Genomic DNA, 16,412 nt, shown 5'->3' with positions numbered 1-16,412 from the left:
CTAGATATAACACACCTCAATATAATAAACTCATTTTATACGATTCAATGAATTGTACAGTTATGTAGAATTAATTCTCATACTGTTTAGCTGCCGCTGAGTCAACTATCGTTGATAAAAATAAGTCAAAATTAGATTGTTATGTACAAAACTGTGGTTTGAAATTAAATATTTACTCATTTCGTATCATTTAATGAATGATTCAGTTACACAGAATTGTTTCGTATCATATTTAGGTACTACAGGGTCATTTAACAGTGATGGAAGTAAGTCAGAATATATTCGATATATTACAGGTGTTCTGTATATTACACAATTAAAAAGCTACTTGCAATATTTTATCTGCGTTAGTTTTCAAACAATACAATTTGCCGCCATTTTTATGTGGTTAGTGTCAGATACAACACGAAATAAGATACGTTGAATTAGTGCTTACTTTGGGCTCTTGTTTGTAAAGTGTTAAGTGTGAAATAATTGTGTAACTTGTAAAAATGTTTGTCCGTAATACAGTGTATTTAAACATCTAGTAATTCATTGTTGATTTCATCAAGATACTTTCATTGGAAAGCTTTGAAAATGATTACTCAGTGCTACACTGTGGAAATATTGACGTACATGTATCTTAGTGTATTTAAATATCAATTTTATTCATTATAAATTGATTGATTTCACATTGATAAGATGGAAAGAAAAGTCGAAATTCGATTGGTTTAATAGTTATGAGCTTTGTTCAACATTACTTCCTTTCTGATTCAATGTGATGATTATTCAGTATAGTATTCGATTTTGTTTTTTCGTATGATATTTTATTCTGTATAATATATGATATTCTTGTATTCAATTGACATGAACTATGCTCAGTATGCGATTTCTTATAACTGAGTATTTTCCATATATGTGACTTCATCCTAATTATTAATCATCAAAGTGTGTGTACAATCAATATGTAAGTGAGTGTATTTTCGACTAGGTTGTCGTCGACACTGTTTGGAATAACATTCCTTTCACTAGTCTTCTGTCTTCTCATTGCGACTTGGAAGGGTTCTAGCGTTCTAGTGCTCAACTTATACATGGTATATCAAGAATATAAGCATCTAGATATAACACACCTCAATATAATAAACTCATTTTATACGATTCAATGAATTGTACAGTTATGTAGAATTAATTCTCATACTGTTTAGCTGCCGCTGAGTCAACTATCGTTGATAAAATTAAGTGCAAAATTAGATTGTTATGTACAAAACTGTGGTTTGAAATTAAATATTTACACATTTCGTATCATTTAATGAATGATTCAGTTACACAGAATTGTTTCGTATCATATTTAGGTACTACTGGGTCATTTAACAGTGATGGAAGTAAGTCAGAATATATTCGATATATTACAGGTGTTCTGTATATTACACAATTAAAAAAGCTACTTGGAATATTTTATCTGCGTTAGTTTTCAAACAATACAATTTGCCGCCATTTTTATGTGGTTAGTGTCAGATACAACACGAAATAAGATACGTTGAATTAGTGCTTACTTTGGGCTCTTGTTTGTAAAGTGTTAAGTGTGAAATAATTGTGTAACTTGTAAAAATGTTTGTCCGTAATACAGTGTATTTAAACATCTAGTAATTCATTGTTGATTTCATCAAGATACTTTCATTGGAAAGCTTTGAAAATGATTACTCAGTGCTACACTGTGGAAATATTGACTTACACCGCTCTTGGTTTCCTGAAATAGGAGGTAGCGTGTTGCAAAATAATCTGAGTAGCTAAATGGTTAATGCGATTGCGTTTAATTCAAACGGTAGTGGGTTCGATTCTCTGATTGATATGCTTGTAGTTACACATGATCTATCGCTTATAGGAGGAAATGCGTTTCCTGATTTCTTCTGCTGGTTACTATCTAGCTTTACTGATATATCAGGTTTATTGATTATTAATCGATTAGTTTTTCACTAATGTAATAATCTAGTTTTGTGTAATTCGATGAATTATAGAATTATTTAAAATTACTTCTCATTATGTTTAGCTATCACTGATGAACCTTTTTATATGCGAAGTAAGTCAAAATATATTAATAGTAGGATTTATTTTTTATACAATACACAAACAATTTTACTTTATCGATTAAAATTAAATGTTTACTTATTTCTTTTATAATTTTATGAATAAGTTTGTTATATAGAATTGTTTCTTATAATATTTAGCTACTACTATATCACCTATTATTGATAAAAGTAAGTTAGAATATATTCATAATATATCAATATGTTCTAAACGTCAAGAAAATGATGCTGATTGTCAACCAATTTTTTATTGATCTATTAAGTACAAGTTTTTGAATATTATTAAATTCTTCTTGAAATAACAAATAGATTGAGTGTTTACTTTTGATTTAGTTAAGAAAGAGTCAGATCTAAATTATTTAAGAAAAAATCTGATTGTTCTTTGGAAAATTTGAAACTTTAATAACGATTTAGGCAAAGATGTATAGTGGCTAGTAATAGAGTCCAGGATGTGCATTTCGTTCTATCTGGGACTGGTCAGCTGGATTTATCTTCAACTCAGAGTAGATGTTCACTCCGGGACTCGAACCCAGTACCGTTCGCTTCAAACGCCATCGCGTTATCCCCTTAGCTACTGAGTCCTGATAGCCAGCTGCTTGTGCAGTGAGGTGAAACACACGTTCTGGATTCCACTGCTAGCTACCAACTGTCTTTGTTTATAAAGCTTGTGACTTAAGGCTATATCGAGGCAATCATCACAGGATGCACATACGCCAACAAGAGACTGATCGATTGCAGTGCTAAATAACAATGGTATGATACAAGTAAAACAGCACCAAGTGAATTCAATAACGTTTTGTTTATAGGTTTTTTTTGTAACGATCTTTTCTTGTATTTTACTTTGTGATTTTATGTAATACTTTGGTATTTATTTTTTGTTTTTGGATGTAAATGGAGAATTCTTAATCATCTATGTTCTTACAAAGTTGAATAGGCTTTTGATTTGAATCAGTTGCTGATGTTCGCAAACTATGTATATATTGCTTTTACAGATTTAAAGTACTCTAATTTAGCATTATGAATTTTAAAAACACAGTATTTATCATTAATGCTGCACACACTCTGGTATGATCTACTTATATTCACATAAGTGGCATATAACGATAGTATAGAAGAGAATGTATTTCAGTAGAAGATTGGGAAGGAACGAATGGGAACGGAAAGCAATTGGTATGAAAATACAGAAACAAAGAAATCCGAGACGATTGACTGGTATTTGCAAAAGGAACATCCAAGTTTGAAATAATCGATTGATATTTTGCAAATTAAGTATTTACTGTATGATTTAACGTATAACCATGGTACTATATTTTTATACCTCAACTTGAGATGTATTGTATTATTTTATAGAAAGAATTGAATCTCGAATAACGGAATATAGAGAAGCATGCTATAATGTTTTGGCCGGTGTCTGTACGTTATTACTTTCAATAGTTATTAGATCTAAAAACGTTTCTAGTAATTATGTTAATTTGTTGATACTTCACATTATATTGAATTTTATTGATAGTAAAATGAAATAATATTATATTATTGCTTGTTTGTATGGAGCTTTCAGATGATCTAATATATATTCACTTTCAAAGATTAAGATTTTCAGTGAACAAAATACTAATCTTGTTTTCCTATTGTGAATTCTGTCACAAGAAATAGAATAAAATGATTCATACATGTAAATTGTAGCATCTGAAAAGAAGAGTGGTTGGAAACCAAGAAAAAAACTAATGAAATACGATGTACTTTCATATTATTTCAATAGTTTGAACAGTTATTAGTTGTATCTGTACAAATTAATTTAGAGAATAAAAGTTTTGAAATGTATGATTTCATAATTTAGAGATCAGGAGTTTTGCATTTTTACATAACGTATTCATATGTTGTAGCTAGTACTTTTGGTAATTTTTCCCTTCACTTAATGGACAGACACTACATATTGAAGTATAGTTGTTAGAAAAAGATTTAAGCTTAAAACATAACGTTTACTTGTGTTTTTCATCTGGTATGTTAAGCTATTTCATAGTGGACAAGTCTGTAGCAGACAGTTGCACATTACTATTCATTATCCGAATGAATCATGGTTTATATTGTTTCAGTACTCAATGTACTGACTGACGTTGAGAGCTATAATATAATAAATACGTTTTCTTGTGATATCCTAATGAATAAAAAAAGACTGTATATCTGATATTTTGTTACTTACATTAATTCATAACACGTTAGAAATACAGTTTTCTATTCGTTGGGACATTACGGAGAAAAATATTTATTACTAGTTTGAAAGTTAACTTTAATATAATAAGGTAATAAACATTTGTTTTTGAATTTTTATTTTAAAGTTAGTGCACTTCAAAGGTCTTCGCTTTCTAAACGGATTTCTCCGTATGATGTAGAAAAAGGTAAGAATTATAATCAATATATCTACTTCTATTGAAGTATTATCTCAGGAATTAGCTTAATACGATTTACTATATTATTTATAAACAAAACGGTTAAGTATAGAGATTCTGATTAAAGGTATTATTATTGGCAAAATATATGTTCATCAACAGTTCACTAATTATAATCAGAGAAGGGTTTTTGTGGATATTATGGTAATTTCAATAGTTGAGATCATGAGTCAATTGAAGTTAGACCACCTTGGAAAACCTGGAAGCATTGGACGACCGTTTCGTCCTGGATTCGGACCCAGAACCTATTAGTTCACTAATTAACAAACGGTTTTCTTCATGTGATAGCCATTTGAAATGAGAATGACTTTTAGACAAGATTTACGATTTCAGTATTTTGCATTTCTAAAAAAATATTCATACCGATTTTAAGTAATGGATAACAATGTTGAAAATGATATTAAATACAATAATTTATTATGATTGTCCTGTGTAAGACTAAGATATGTCTGATTACGACACAATTATCAGTTTCCTCTCTTCATTGATGACATAATACAATTGATAGTAATTATAAATAGATTAGAAAATATACTTAAACTACTTTTGTGTACGCTTTTGTTACTGAATTTAATTTTTATTCTACAATCTAAGTGTTATATTCCGTTTGATTTTTGTCTTTCAGAACGCTTGATGCTTGAAAATCTGTACTATTTGAAGTGGGCTAATACACTTCTATGCAAGTGGATATAGTCTATGCATTTAGAATTTGAAATAAGTACATGTCACAAACGGTTTTTTGACTGGTTGAAGAAAGACTCATGCTATATCATGGTTTCAACTATTAGATGCTTAGTGATTTAGTTTGAAAATTATAAAATATCTAACAGGTAATAAAACAAGACGCTGTTTCAATCAAGCATGAAAGATAGTGAGTTAGAAATGAATATACGATTTTTAGATGGTAGAAAATATTTGTAACTCAGGTGGGATTTTGTTCTCTGAGCTTAATGGCTTAGTCGTGGAGTTTACATTGTTCTTCGGAACAACATCATCAGCACAAATTTCAAGTAGAAGTAAAGAATTCGAATTTCTCTAGATATGACTTACAGCTTGTCCTATCGACCTCGATCTTGATTGGTTATTGTTGACCTTTAACTTTTCATTGTTTACTTCTCTCATTGATTTGATTCTTGGTTCAACTGGAAAAGTGTTGAGATCTTGGATAGGGGCAATACTAAAAGCACCGGTAAGTTTTTCGAAGCATGGCACTTAGGACATTCAGCAATCAGCAAACAATAAAATGACCCAATCTATCAACCAATCAGAAAAATCATGGATAAATATAGGCACGAGAATCAAATCAATGGGAAACACAATCAAAATGAAGAAGTAGACGATGAAAAGTTAAAGGTCAACAATAACCAATCAAGATCGAGGTCGATAGGACAAGCTGTAAGTCATATCTAGAGAAATTCGAATTCTTTACTTCTACTTGAAATTTGTGCTGATGATGTTGTTCCGAAGAACAATGTAAACTCCACGACTAAGCCATTAAGCTCAGAGAACAAAACTCCACCAAAGTACGATTCTCAGTTGCTATAGTAATGTAGAGTTCCTTTTTTGAACCAAACGTGATACAAATTAAAACCTCTCTTTTGTAACTAGACCTACGTCTTTAACTTAGTACCAAACAGATAATTTTTGCTGTAAACCTCCAATGTTGTATCAACATAATCGATATATGAGACACCAAGTTTAGATTTTTTATAAGATTACTTGACATTTAGTTAATTATTTGGAACATGGAAATCAACTACTTAAGTCGATAAGCAGCCCGTCTTGTAGAGGACGAACACAACCTTATCTACAATACTGCAAGTATTTTTATCCCCTTTATTTGAGCTATACATCATACAGTTTAATACGTAGTTCATGTGATGCTGAAAATTACATAAAATAACTCAGATCCATATTGATTCTTATTGGCTAATTATTTCACATCCTTGCTTGTCAATCAATAAATTGAACTATATAGGATACCGATCGATTTAGTTTTTGATAATATTTACTTTCAATTTATTTGTATTTGTAGCGAAAAGTTCGGAAGACGAAGTTGTTAAAAAATATTACGAATGTATGTTACTTTATAATATTTTACGTAATATCAAATAATATGAAGTTGGTAACTAATTTTAATCTGTTTACTATTTCAATATATCTGAAATCACTCTTTGGCTGGTAATGTTGTCCATTTTCGTTGAGAAACCAAACAGACATTTTATACATTTTCTAAACAGATTTCAAATCAATTAAAAATATTCACAAACATTATTGAACATATTTACAAAATGCATCCTTTTACAATTATTTATTATTATGTCATTATCAAAAAATGTTTTGATGGTGTAATGTCGGATTGAATTGTTTAAACAATAGGAAGGATTTGTATAGTCGCCTGCACAACAGTTGGTGTATCAGATTTCCTAACGAATTGGATTATGAAATAATACTGATATTTGTTTCTGATTACTAAGATGAAATCATTTGAATGATCTCACTATGTGACTAGCGTAAATGCATAAAAATCTGTTTTCATCTAGAAAGGTTTTGTCTGTAACTTGAATCAGTCGAGTTTGTCATTTAATGCTCATCAGCTACTCACTTTTAAGTAGGTGTGATAAATATATATGTAAACTAAAAGAAGTTCAAATGTAAACGGCTAGTTAATATGATCTTACCGGTTAACAGCAATGTGTTTTGTTTGCTGTAATTCAAATAGCATGCTTTCAGTCACATGTTTGAACAAGCGTATCTAAGCTACACCTTTGTGTTCATTGAAACTCAAGTTGATTTGGTACTTCAATCTAACAGTTGTTTAATTATCTGAAGCAATGATTTGCTTTTCAAATTCATGAATGAAAAGATTTATTTGTTAGTTAAGCAATAAGAAGTAATGTAATAGTTAATTTTATATATTTCCAATTGATCGTATTAAACATGTTTTGAAATTGTATGTATACAGTTGTTCATTCATATACTCAAGTGATAAAGTAACTCCACTATCTTGTTTTTGAGGACAGATGAATATGCCAAGGCGTCTGATTATGAAAAAATGCACAATTCCAAAATTTATGGTAACTAATGTTAGCTTTTTGAAATTCCATGATTGGTATTCCAACGACTTGGAAGTTGCACAACTTATAATAAACTAAAGTGTTTTTATTATACTATTTACAACTGAATCATGTTGATGATCATAGTAAGAATTTCTATATGCATTACTTCCTTAGATGAGGGAGGTCGAAGGAAACGAGTTACAGCTCAGTCCTGTGATTTTTAAAAAAAATAAGTGGCATTCAGAGGTTTTATGAAGTCACTAGTTCCCAATTTGATTGTTCATCAAAATAACTAAACATATACGGTTGGGAATTTATGCGTAAATAGATTGTTATAAGAATACAGATCATATGCTAGGTCACAATGATATTTAACTTACTGGTAAATTATAAGTAAAAATACAATCTTCTGCATAATTTCCAAATGTTTAACTAAATAATTAAGTGTAGTCAAATCGTGTCTGTCAGAAACCATAGTTGGTAATGAACAGATGTGGATGGTGGCCAGCAATGTAATACGGTACTCGTGTTTCATACTGTTTGGGACTAGTCAGCTGAATTTGTCTGCATCCACGAGTTGATGTTCACTCCGGGACTCGAATTAAATTTCACTCCATGGCATGAGCTGACGGCTATCTGACCTCAGTATTTAAGTGGGTAACGCGATGGCGTTTGAAATGAACGGTAGTGGTAGCGATCATTTGCAATCCTAAATATCAGTGGGAAGATTCAAACAACCAGTACATAATTGGTAATGTTTACAATGAAAACTATCAACTGATTGTTATATCTTGTGACTGCAGATTAGAGAGCAGCGTATTATCGATCGGACCAAAGACGCGTAATCACGTGAGAACAACCTAGAGTCGTGATTGGTCCTGCTTCCCCGTCTAGCCCAGCCAGTTGAGTCCAGAACGCAAGTCTCAGCCTCTGAGATATGAATCATTATATTTAAAGCATACTGAGAAAAATAACTCGAAGTTTATTTTGCACATTATTTGCAGTATATGAAGTGTTCAAAAACTCTATTGTCGAAAAATGGGAAGCTAGAAAACGTCTTGATGAAGACGAGGGTAATATAATTATTTTTTTTATAGTTTTGGTTAATATCACATTAACACCGTTGGATGCCGGCTCAGTGGTCTAATGGTTAAGTGCTCGCGCGCGAAGCCAGTAGGTCCTGGGTTCGAATCCCGCAGGGGGCGGGTTCGTGGATGCGCACTGCTGAGGAGTCCCATACTAGGACGAAACGGCCGTCCAGTGCTTCCAGGTTTTCAATGGTGGTCTAGCTTCAACTGACTCATGATTTCAACCTGTGAAATTTACTAAAATCTCCACAAAACTCATTCTGATAATATCACATTGTTAGACAACTGAAGGCAGTAACGTTATAAAAGACATAATTCCTAAACAAAAGATGTTCCTAAGTTTAGACGTTCGTCTACCAATATCCTCAATATGAATCACAAATTCACAAAATAAACTATACATTAAAAGAATCTTCATTGTTGTTAAGCTGATGTAGTAAAAATTTCATTTCCTGATTGTTTGATTTTATAGATTTCATTATTAATAGTTATTACTTGTATTGTTCAGACTTTCATTAGTATTACAACTCCGACTCAGTTTGCAATCACATCACAGCACCAAAACTAAATGTTTACAAAAAAAGATTATTTAATGATTTATACGAATATTCGTCAAGATAAGAATGAATAGTTTGACAAAAATTGGGTGTCGAGTATAGAGAAGTCCTTATATGTGAAAATTATATTTGAAGTGTTCTCAGCGATTGAAATTTAACTAATTCCAACGTTTCGTCCAGCTAACTTGTCTGGACTTCTTCAGGGTAATAATCAAAATCAAAATCATCATAGAAATATGTAGGTTTTTAATAATCAAAACTATACTGTGTTAAACCAATCATATTTAGATGTTGAGTTTTGTAAAATAGGATAAAATGAGTCAGTTAAGTGTAAATCACGTGAAAAATTCAACTACATGGAAGTAATTAACTGAATAACAAATTGTATGTGTGCGAGTGTGCAGGTATGTATGTATGTGTAAGATTAATTATTGATATTCGGTGTTGATATGTTATATATGAAGGAATAAATAAATAAAAGTCCAAGTTCAAGGTTGAAAATTTGTTAATGAATCATCGATGTGCATGTCAAATCAAAAAATCAATAGATACATAATTGTATTGCTAAAAACTCATTGAATTCAGTCAAAATAACGATGCATTTGAAATAAACAGGTTGAATAATGCGAGGGTTCAAATTACTTGTCAACGAAAATTTGCTAGGTAGTCGCTGGTTGAATACCATTCTTTCGGTTCAAACTGTTCTTGTTCGCCCACATATACAGCGCTTCTGCTGTCAATCTTTCTTTATGGGTGTTAAAACCTTTCTGAAGTATTGTGGTCCCTTCAAGATTAATCTTGTGTCCTGTTTCTAATGCATGTAACGCTATCGTAGACTTATTCTCAAGTTTCTTCAAGTCGACCGAGGATTTGGGAACATTTTTCAAACATTGTTTGTGTTCCTTCAACCTTACATTCAATTGTCTGGATGTTTATCCCATATAAGCTGTATTACAATCATGACAGTTGATCTCATACACAATATTTTGTTACTCTTCCTTTGGTAACCTGTTCTTAACTTTCACTAATGTCGATCTTAAAGTATCACTTGCCCTAAAATACACTCTTATATCATGTTTGTTTAGAATCCGCTTGATTTCTTCCGATGTTTCACTACGGTATGGGATGACTACGGTGTACTTCCAAACTTTTCGTATACATTCTAGTTTAACGTTTCTCTCATTTTTAACAATCCTCTTTAAAATCTCTTTTGGGTAGTTGTGATATGATTGGTTTAACACAGTATAGTTTTGATTATTAAAAACCTACATATTTCTATGATGATTTTGATTTTGATTATTACCCTGAAGAAGTCCAGACAAGTTAGCTGGACGAAACGTTGGAATTAGTTAAATTTCAATCACTGAGATTATTTCAAATATAATTTTCACATATAACGACTTATTTAATGATTTGATTAATATTTCACGAGTAGATAAATATGCTGTAAATATGTTCCCCTTCCAATAATAGACTATTTAAGTGGAGTTTTTTCAGTTAGATAATTTCAAAATCTTTTGAAACACTACGTTACTCACATTCTAAGATTAAAATAAGAAAAATCAAAAACAATGAGATTATGTAGAAATTATTCCCACAAAAATAAAAACAAAATTATAGACAATTAAATTTCTTGATGAAGCATGTTTAATGTTGGTAATCGGATTTCACTAATCCACTGCTCTTTTTTTGTTGTTGTTTGAAATCCAGAAGCCTATTTTCAAAGTTTAGAAACAGGATTACATAATGATACTGGTTGGTAATGAATATGATTTCGATGTTAATTTTCTAAAATGTCCTAACATAAAATCATTATAATTGAAAGTAATTAAAATTTCATAACTAAATTGTATTTTCTTAGTAAAAGTAAGATTAGAGTTCTTAACTGTATTATTAAAAGAGCGAAAATTTTATTGGTATTTTTGAATATACATAGATATTTTTCAGAAACTAAAACCACTCTTGTATGGAATTACTAGATCACTATGTGATATCCTTTATAAATTTCAAAATATACACTGACTCAAGAATATGGAGATTATGAGGGTTCCGATCAGTAGTTTTTATCTCTCAGTTGACCTTTTCGATTTTTTAAAGTAAATAAATAAGATCGTTTAAAGATACGTATCGTATTAAAAGACTAATATTTGAAGGTTCAAATATTTGTCTTTTAAATAAATAAGATTTTAGAAATTGATCAAAGAAGCACAGCTAAAATATCATCTAATCAGTTAACACAAGTGTTATAATGCTGTAGTAATATACGTGGAAATTAATAGAAAACATCCTTGATTATATGTGAAAATTATATTTGAAATAATCTCAGTGATTGAAATTTAAATAATTGCAACGTTTTGTCCAGCAAACTTGTCAAAGAAATATATATTGTTTAACAATCAAATCAAATCTTTACTGTACTTATCCAATCATATTCAAATGGTGACTTTAGTAAGTAGGATAAGATGTGTCAGTTATATGCGAATCAATGTGAAAAATTCACCATGTGAAGATAAAGAAATAAATGATTTTGTGTGTGTGTGTGTATTTGTGCATGTGTAAGTTTGAGTACCCTATACTTGGCACCCAATTTCTGTCAGACTATTCATTCTATTCGTCAATTAAAGTTTTGATAAATCCAAAGTGCCATCAAGTTGCTTCTTTAATTAATTTGTCATTGTTTTACTGAATTTAAGCTGATTAAGTTGAATATGAAGTGGTAAAATGTCTCATGTATGAAATCGACCCAAATATTGAATGATATTTACGGAAAAATGTTATTTAATTGTAATTAATAATATATTTATAGAATATGACGAGTTAGAAAAGAACATAACTAAAATTGAAAGTGAAATTCCTTGTTTATATGGTAAGTTAATTAGTAGAAAATTTATTTTAGAATACTTTGTGCTGTCTAAAAGGTTTTTTATAATAGGAGTCTGTTAATATGATGTTACACTTGAATAAACATAGATGACAAAGTTGTCTTATCAGTATAGCGTTGTGGATATGTCCGAGTTTTTTAATTGAGGTCATGAAATGATCAATGTTAGACAAGCATTGAAAACCTGGAAGTACTGAATGGCCGTTTCAACCCAGTATGAGACTCCTCAGTAGTGTGCATCTAAGACCCCATATGCGGGGTCCGAACCCAGGACCTTCGATCTCGCGCTCAAATGCTTAACCTGTAGACCAGTGAACCGGCATCCAATGGTGTTAATGTCTAACTTCAATCAATCCACGATACTGCTCGACCATCTTATATTGTTTTCGTTGGTAACTGCCTCATACTTGACACGAATTATCTCTAGTCGTCACGGATTCTCATTAGGATTCCGATAATTACCTCTCGAAGCTAGTTACTAGTGCGTACATGATAATTATCAGTATAGGGTTGTTGAGATTGTTGAGTTTTTTAAATTGACATAGTGAACCGATCCAGTGCTTCCAGGTTTTCAATGGTGTTTTGACATTGATCGGTTCATGATCTCAATCAAAAGGTTGTCTTAATTATTTTATTTTTATGTTAACGCAGTTGAATGCTCCTACATTGAATTTTGCTGCACTTTAAAATCACTGTTACTCTTAAATAATAAACTCACAATTTTGACAAAATAGCAATGAGTTTATTTAACACAAGTAATTTATGGAGCCAATCAGATTATTAGAGATTTGATTAGAATCAGTGTTTGAGAATACAATGGTTAATCGACTACATATAATTCATGCAAAACCCATAGGTTATATACAGTCAAAATTCAGAATTTAATTATAATCAAATCGACTGTAGTTTTGGTTACTATGTTAAGCCCATATATCTTATTCTAGCTTCTGGACTGGCCAACTTATTCATTTAGCTTGAGTCACGTTTTGAATTTGTTAATTATTCACTTATCAACCCTGACTGTTTTTATATGAGCGCATAAGTGTGTGCACATTTATTATCCTATTCATCACATGTCTGTCACTTATTTTTGTCTGACTGATTAACGCCTGGCTAAATGGAGTTGGTTCACACACCTTCTCCACTGTGTATTATTTCTCTTCGCTCTCTTCTCTTCGCTTGTCTGTCCCGTTGTTCGGTGCTTCTTGAGTTTCAGTTCCATCTTGGCGACCAGTAAGTGATGATCTGATGCTACATCAGTCCATGTGGTTTTGTGAACGCGTTTATGTGAGAATATAGTGCCGCCTATGACCAGTTTATTGAAGGCACAGGGGTTTGTAAATCTCTCACCATTTTAATTCTTTTCTCCCAGTCCGTGTCGTTTCATGATTTCTTCATATCCGGTGTTGTCCATTCCCACCTAGGCATTTAGGTCTACCTTCAGAATGATCAAGTCCTTTGTTGGGCACTTTTCGACGATTAACTGAAGCCTATCGTAGAATTGATGTTTAACATCCTCACTGTAGGCGTTGGTAGGCGCATAGCATTGGATGACGTTCATTGAAATGCCCTCTTTCTTTGTTTTGAAGGAGGCCTTGATGAACCTTGGTTCATGAAATTCCCATCGTATAAGTGCATTTTGTGCTTGTTTGGACAGCATCAATGCAACTCCTAGTGTATGTGGGTCATTTTCTTCTTCATGGCCGGAGTATAACAGAAGCTCACCTTGAGCTATTCGTTGTTGTTCAACATGTGTCCAATGTGTTTCACTGATCCCGAGCACCTCCAGGTTGTATCTCCTCATTTCTGCAGCAATTTGGAAGATTCTCCCAGACTCACACATTGTACGAGCATTCCGTTTACCTAAATAAATGGTTGCTCTGGTTATTAGAAGGGACATCGGTCTCATGACCTCCGAAGGAACTTGGCTTTCACTATGAGGCGTCATAACTCTTCTAAATGAAGACCTTCTGACTCCCAGGGCAGGGTTTAAATGGGTTGAATAATTGTTCCTGATTAGCGTTTTTTTAGCGAGTTATTTTTCTACGGGATGGGGTCGCTGACGCCATGCTTAACCCTCCTCCTCTATTCGGGCTTAGGACTGGCGGTAACCCCTGGAGGGGCTCCAGGTGGAGTTATTTTTTTGACTACAATGTGAAAACAATTCGAAAATTTTTTAATAACAAACTGGAATTTATTTATAATTAATTATTATACAAGAGTGAAACTGAACTCTTTTAAATGAATTTCATTTTCTCAGAGAAACTAAAATCACTTTCTGAATCGTTAGCTGAAATTACAAACGAATACATTAGAAATTCAGGTAAGAAACTGATATGTAGTAAATACGAATCAAAGATAGTAGTTATAAAGTGCTTACAATCACGATCCTTCTGTAATATATAGTCAAACGACTAGTTAAATTTATTGAGATAGGTATAACTTTTCTCCCGGTGTCTTTTTAATGTTAGATAACGATTACGATAAACACTTCAGAAATCACTTTTATCCGTATTTCGAGAAGCATATGATTTTGGTAGTTATTACGAAACATTTGAATACTGTCCTTAAAGTCATCTACACGTAGTACATGAATGCAGTGAGAGTGTTTGAACGTTTCACTATATTTTGTTTTTGATGATGAGCAAATTATATGCTACTTAATTGTTGATGCATAGTTGACATTTCATTCCTTTATTGTTCTGTGCAAATTAAACAGTTTGCGTAGTTTTTATTTCTGAATTAAAAAATTCCATTTGTATTTCAGCTGATCCTTTGAGAAGCAATGAACTACATCAGAAGTTCCGCAATTCTTCTATGGTTTATGCTGAAATTACATGTAATTAATTTGAAGTAACCTTATTCATTTGTTCACCTTTAATTTGCAATTGACTGGTTGAGTGAGTAGTAGTACCGTGTTTATTTAAACATTTAAGTGTTAGTCTAGTTTAAAAGATTAGTTTTTGATGTACACGTTAATCCAAGTGACAGGCGATCGTGTCCACTTGGTCGATAGGATTCTATCAGCACTGAAAAGGACTAGACAAATATGAGATTGGCTAATACTCAATGATCAATTCATTAAAAGTATTCCAGTTTAATAGAAGGTCAGTACCAGTCCAAAGAGATTAGTGGTAATATTTCAGACTGTACAGATAATTGAAGTGTGTTTGAATCTGTCAAGGAGCACATATTAATTCAAAATTTCATGTACATTTTGATGATGAGTGCCAAACAACGCGAACCAAGGTCTAGGGGTTTACTATAGACCATTTCCTATCAACTAACATTTTGCTCACATTTGGTATATCTGTATCGGAATTGGAAATAACTCTAATAAACTAACTACAAAACATGATCCATTGATGGATAAACCATATTTGTACTTATTGACAATTATAAACATTTATGAAATACTGATCAATGATAATTATTTCTCCAGAATGAACGGTGTAACAATAACGTAGCGTTATTAGATTTCGGAATGAGCAAAATATTGGATCAATAACTTTTATTCACGTTTATCAAGAAAGACCTATTCAAAAAGTCATAACTGGACTGTTAATAAGATATTCTAGCTGTTTGCTATCATTTTATGAAAACTTAAATAATTCGATGTTAATCAATTATGCCTACATATGTCAATCTCCTTATTTATATGAATGCTTAACGAATTTCACATGTCACTTTATGACTAACTAAAAGGGCTCATCAAGTATGTATATTACGTTTACAGTGTTTTGTTATTATAATGTTTGATTATTATTTTTTTAGATGCAACTGCTGAAAAAATTCGTGAGATTGAGACTCTAAGGTTTCGTTCGCTCAAGTGTAAGTTGCATATTCTAATTAATTTCATATTTATTTTAGTTTTGCCATCACATAAAAGAACTCAAACCGTTTTGGATGCGATGAAGAGATTTGCTATTTTATAAATATGTAAGTCTATGTACACTGTAAGTTAAACTAAAGTATGCAAGTTCTGGCACACTTGTACTAATCGTTTTTGCTTAGTAGTATTTGCGGAAATACTGTATGAGTATAACGATAGAAATAAAACACAAACCTTTACAAAAACTGTTTCTTTGCATTTTGAAGATGGCTAGAACGTCACTCGAAGCTTCATAGGAATAGGATAATGAATCACGTTCGATCAACTATATTTACCCAGTTTCTCGATATAAATAGAGAGTTACATTGTGCAGTGTGTAGTTGTATTCACGATAACAATAAAACATAGTTTCTAACTGGTGATATGGTTCGATTTAACTAGAGAAAGTTATTAATAAAAGTTAGATAATATATGTTCACAATAAG

General features: G+C 31.6%; 1 protein-coding gene across 1 annotated transcript; it reads left to right on the top strand.

Moving 5' to 3' along the window:
* Positions 1–1,288: 1,288 nt before the first annotated feature.
* On the top strand, positions 1,289–16,030 carry MS3_00010409 (uncharacterized protein; the record flags this gene model as incomplete). Its single annotated transcript, XM_051218777.1, has 14 exons — positions 1,289–1,361; positions 2,205–2,234; positions 3,414–3,476; positions 4,400–4,459; positions 5,136–5,189; positions 6,546–6,587; positions 7,534–7,587; positions 8,574–8,642; positions 10,925–10,969; positions 12,021–12,080; positions 14,356–14,418; positions 14,863–14,934; positions 15,870–15,926; positions 15,966–16,030. The coding sequence occupies 14 exons, from the start codon at positions 1,289–1,291 to the stop codon at positions 16,028–16,030; spliced, it is 807 nt and encodes a 268-aa protein (XP_051071699.1).
* Positions 16,031–16,412: the final 382 nt, after the last annotated feature.

The sequence above is a fragment of the Schistosoma haematobium genome, chromosome ZW (genome assembly GCF_000699445.3).
Source record: "Schistosoma haematobium chromosome ZW, whole genome shotgun sequence".
In the NCBI taxonomy this organism is placed as follows: domain Eukaryota; kingdom Metazoa; phylum Platyhelminthes; class Trematoda; order Strigeidida; family Schistosomatidae; genus Schistosoma; species Schistosoma haematobium.
This window is presented reverse-complemented; position numbering and strand designations above follow the sequence as displayed.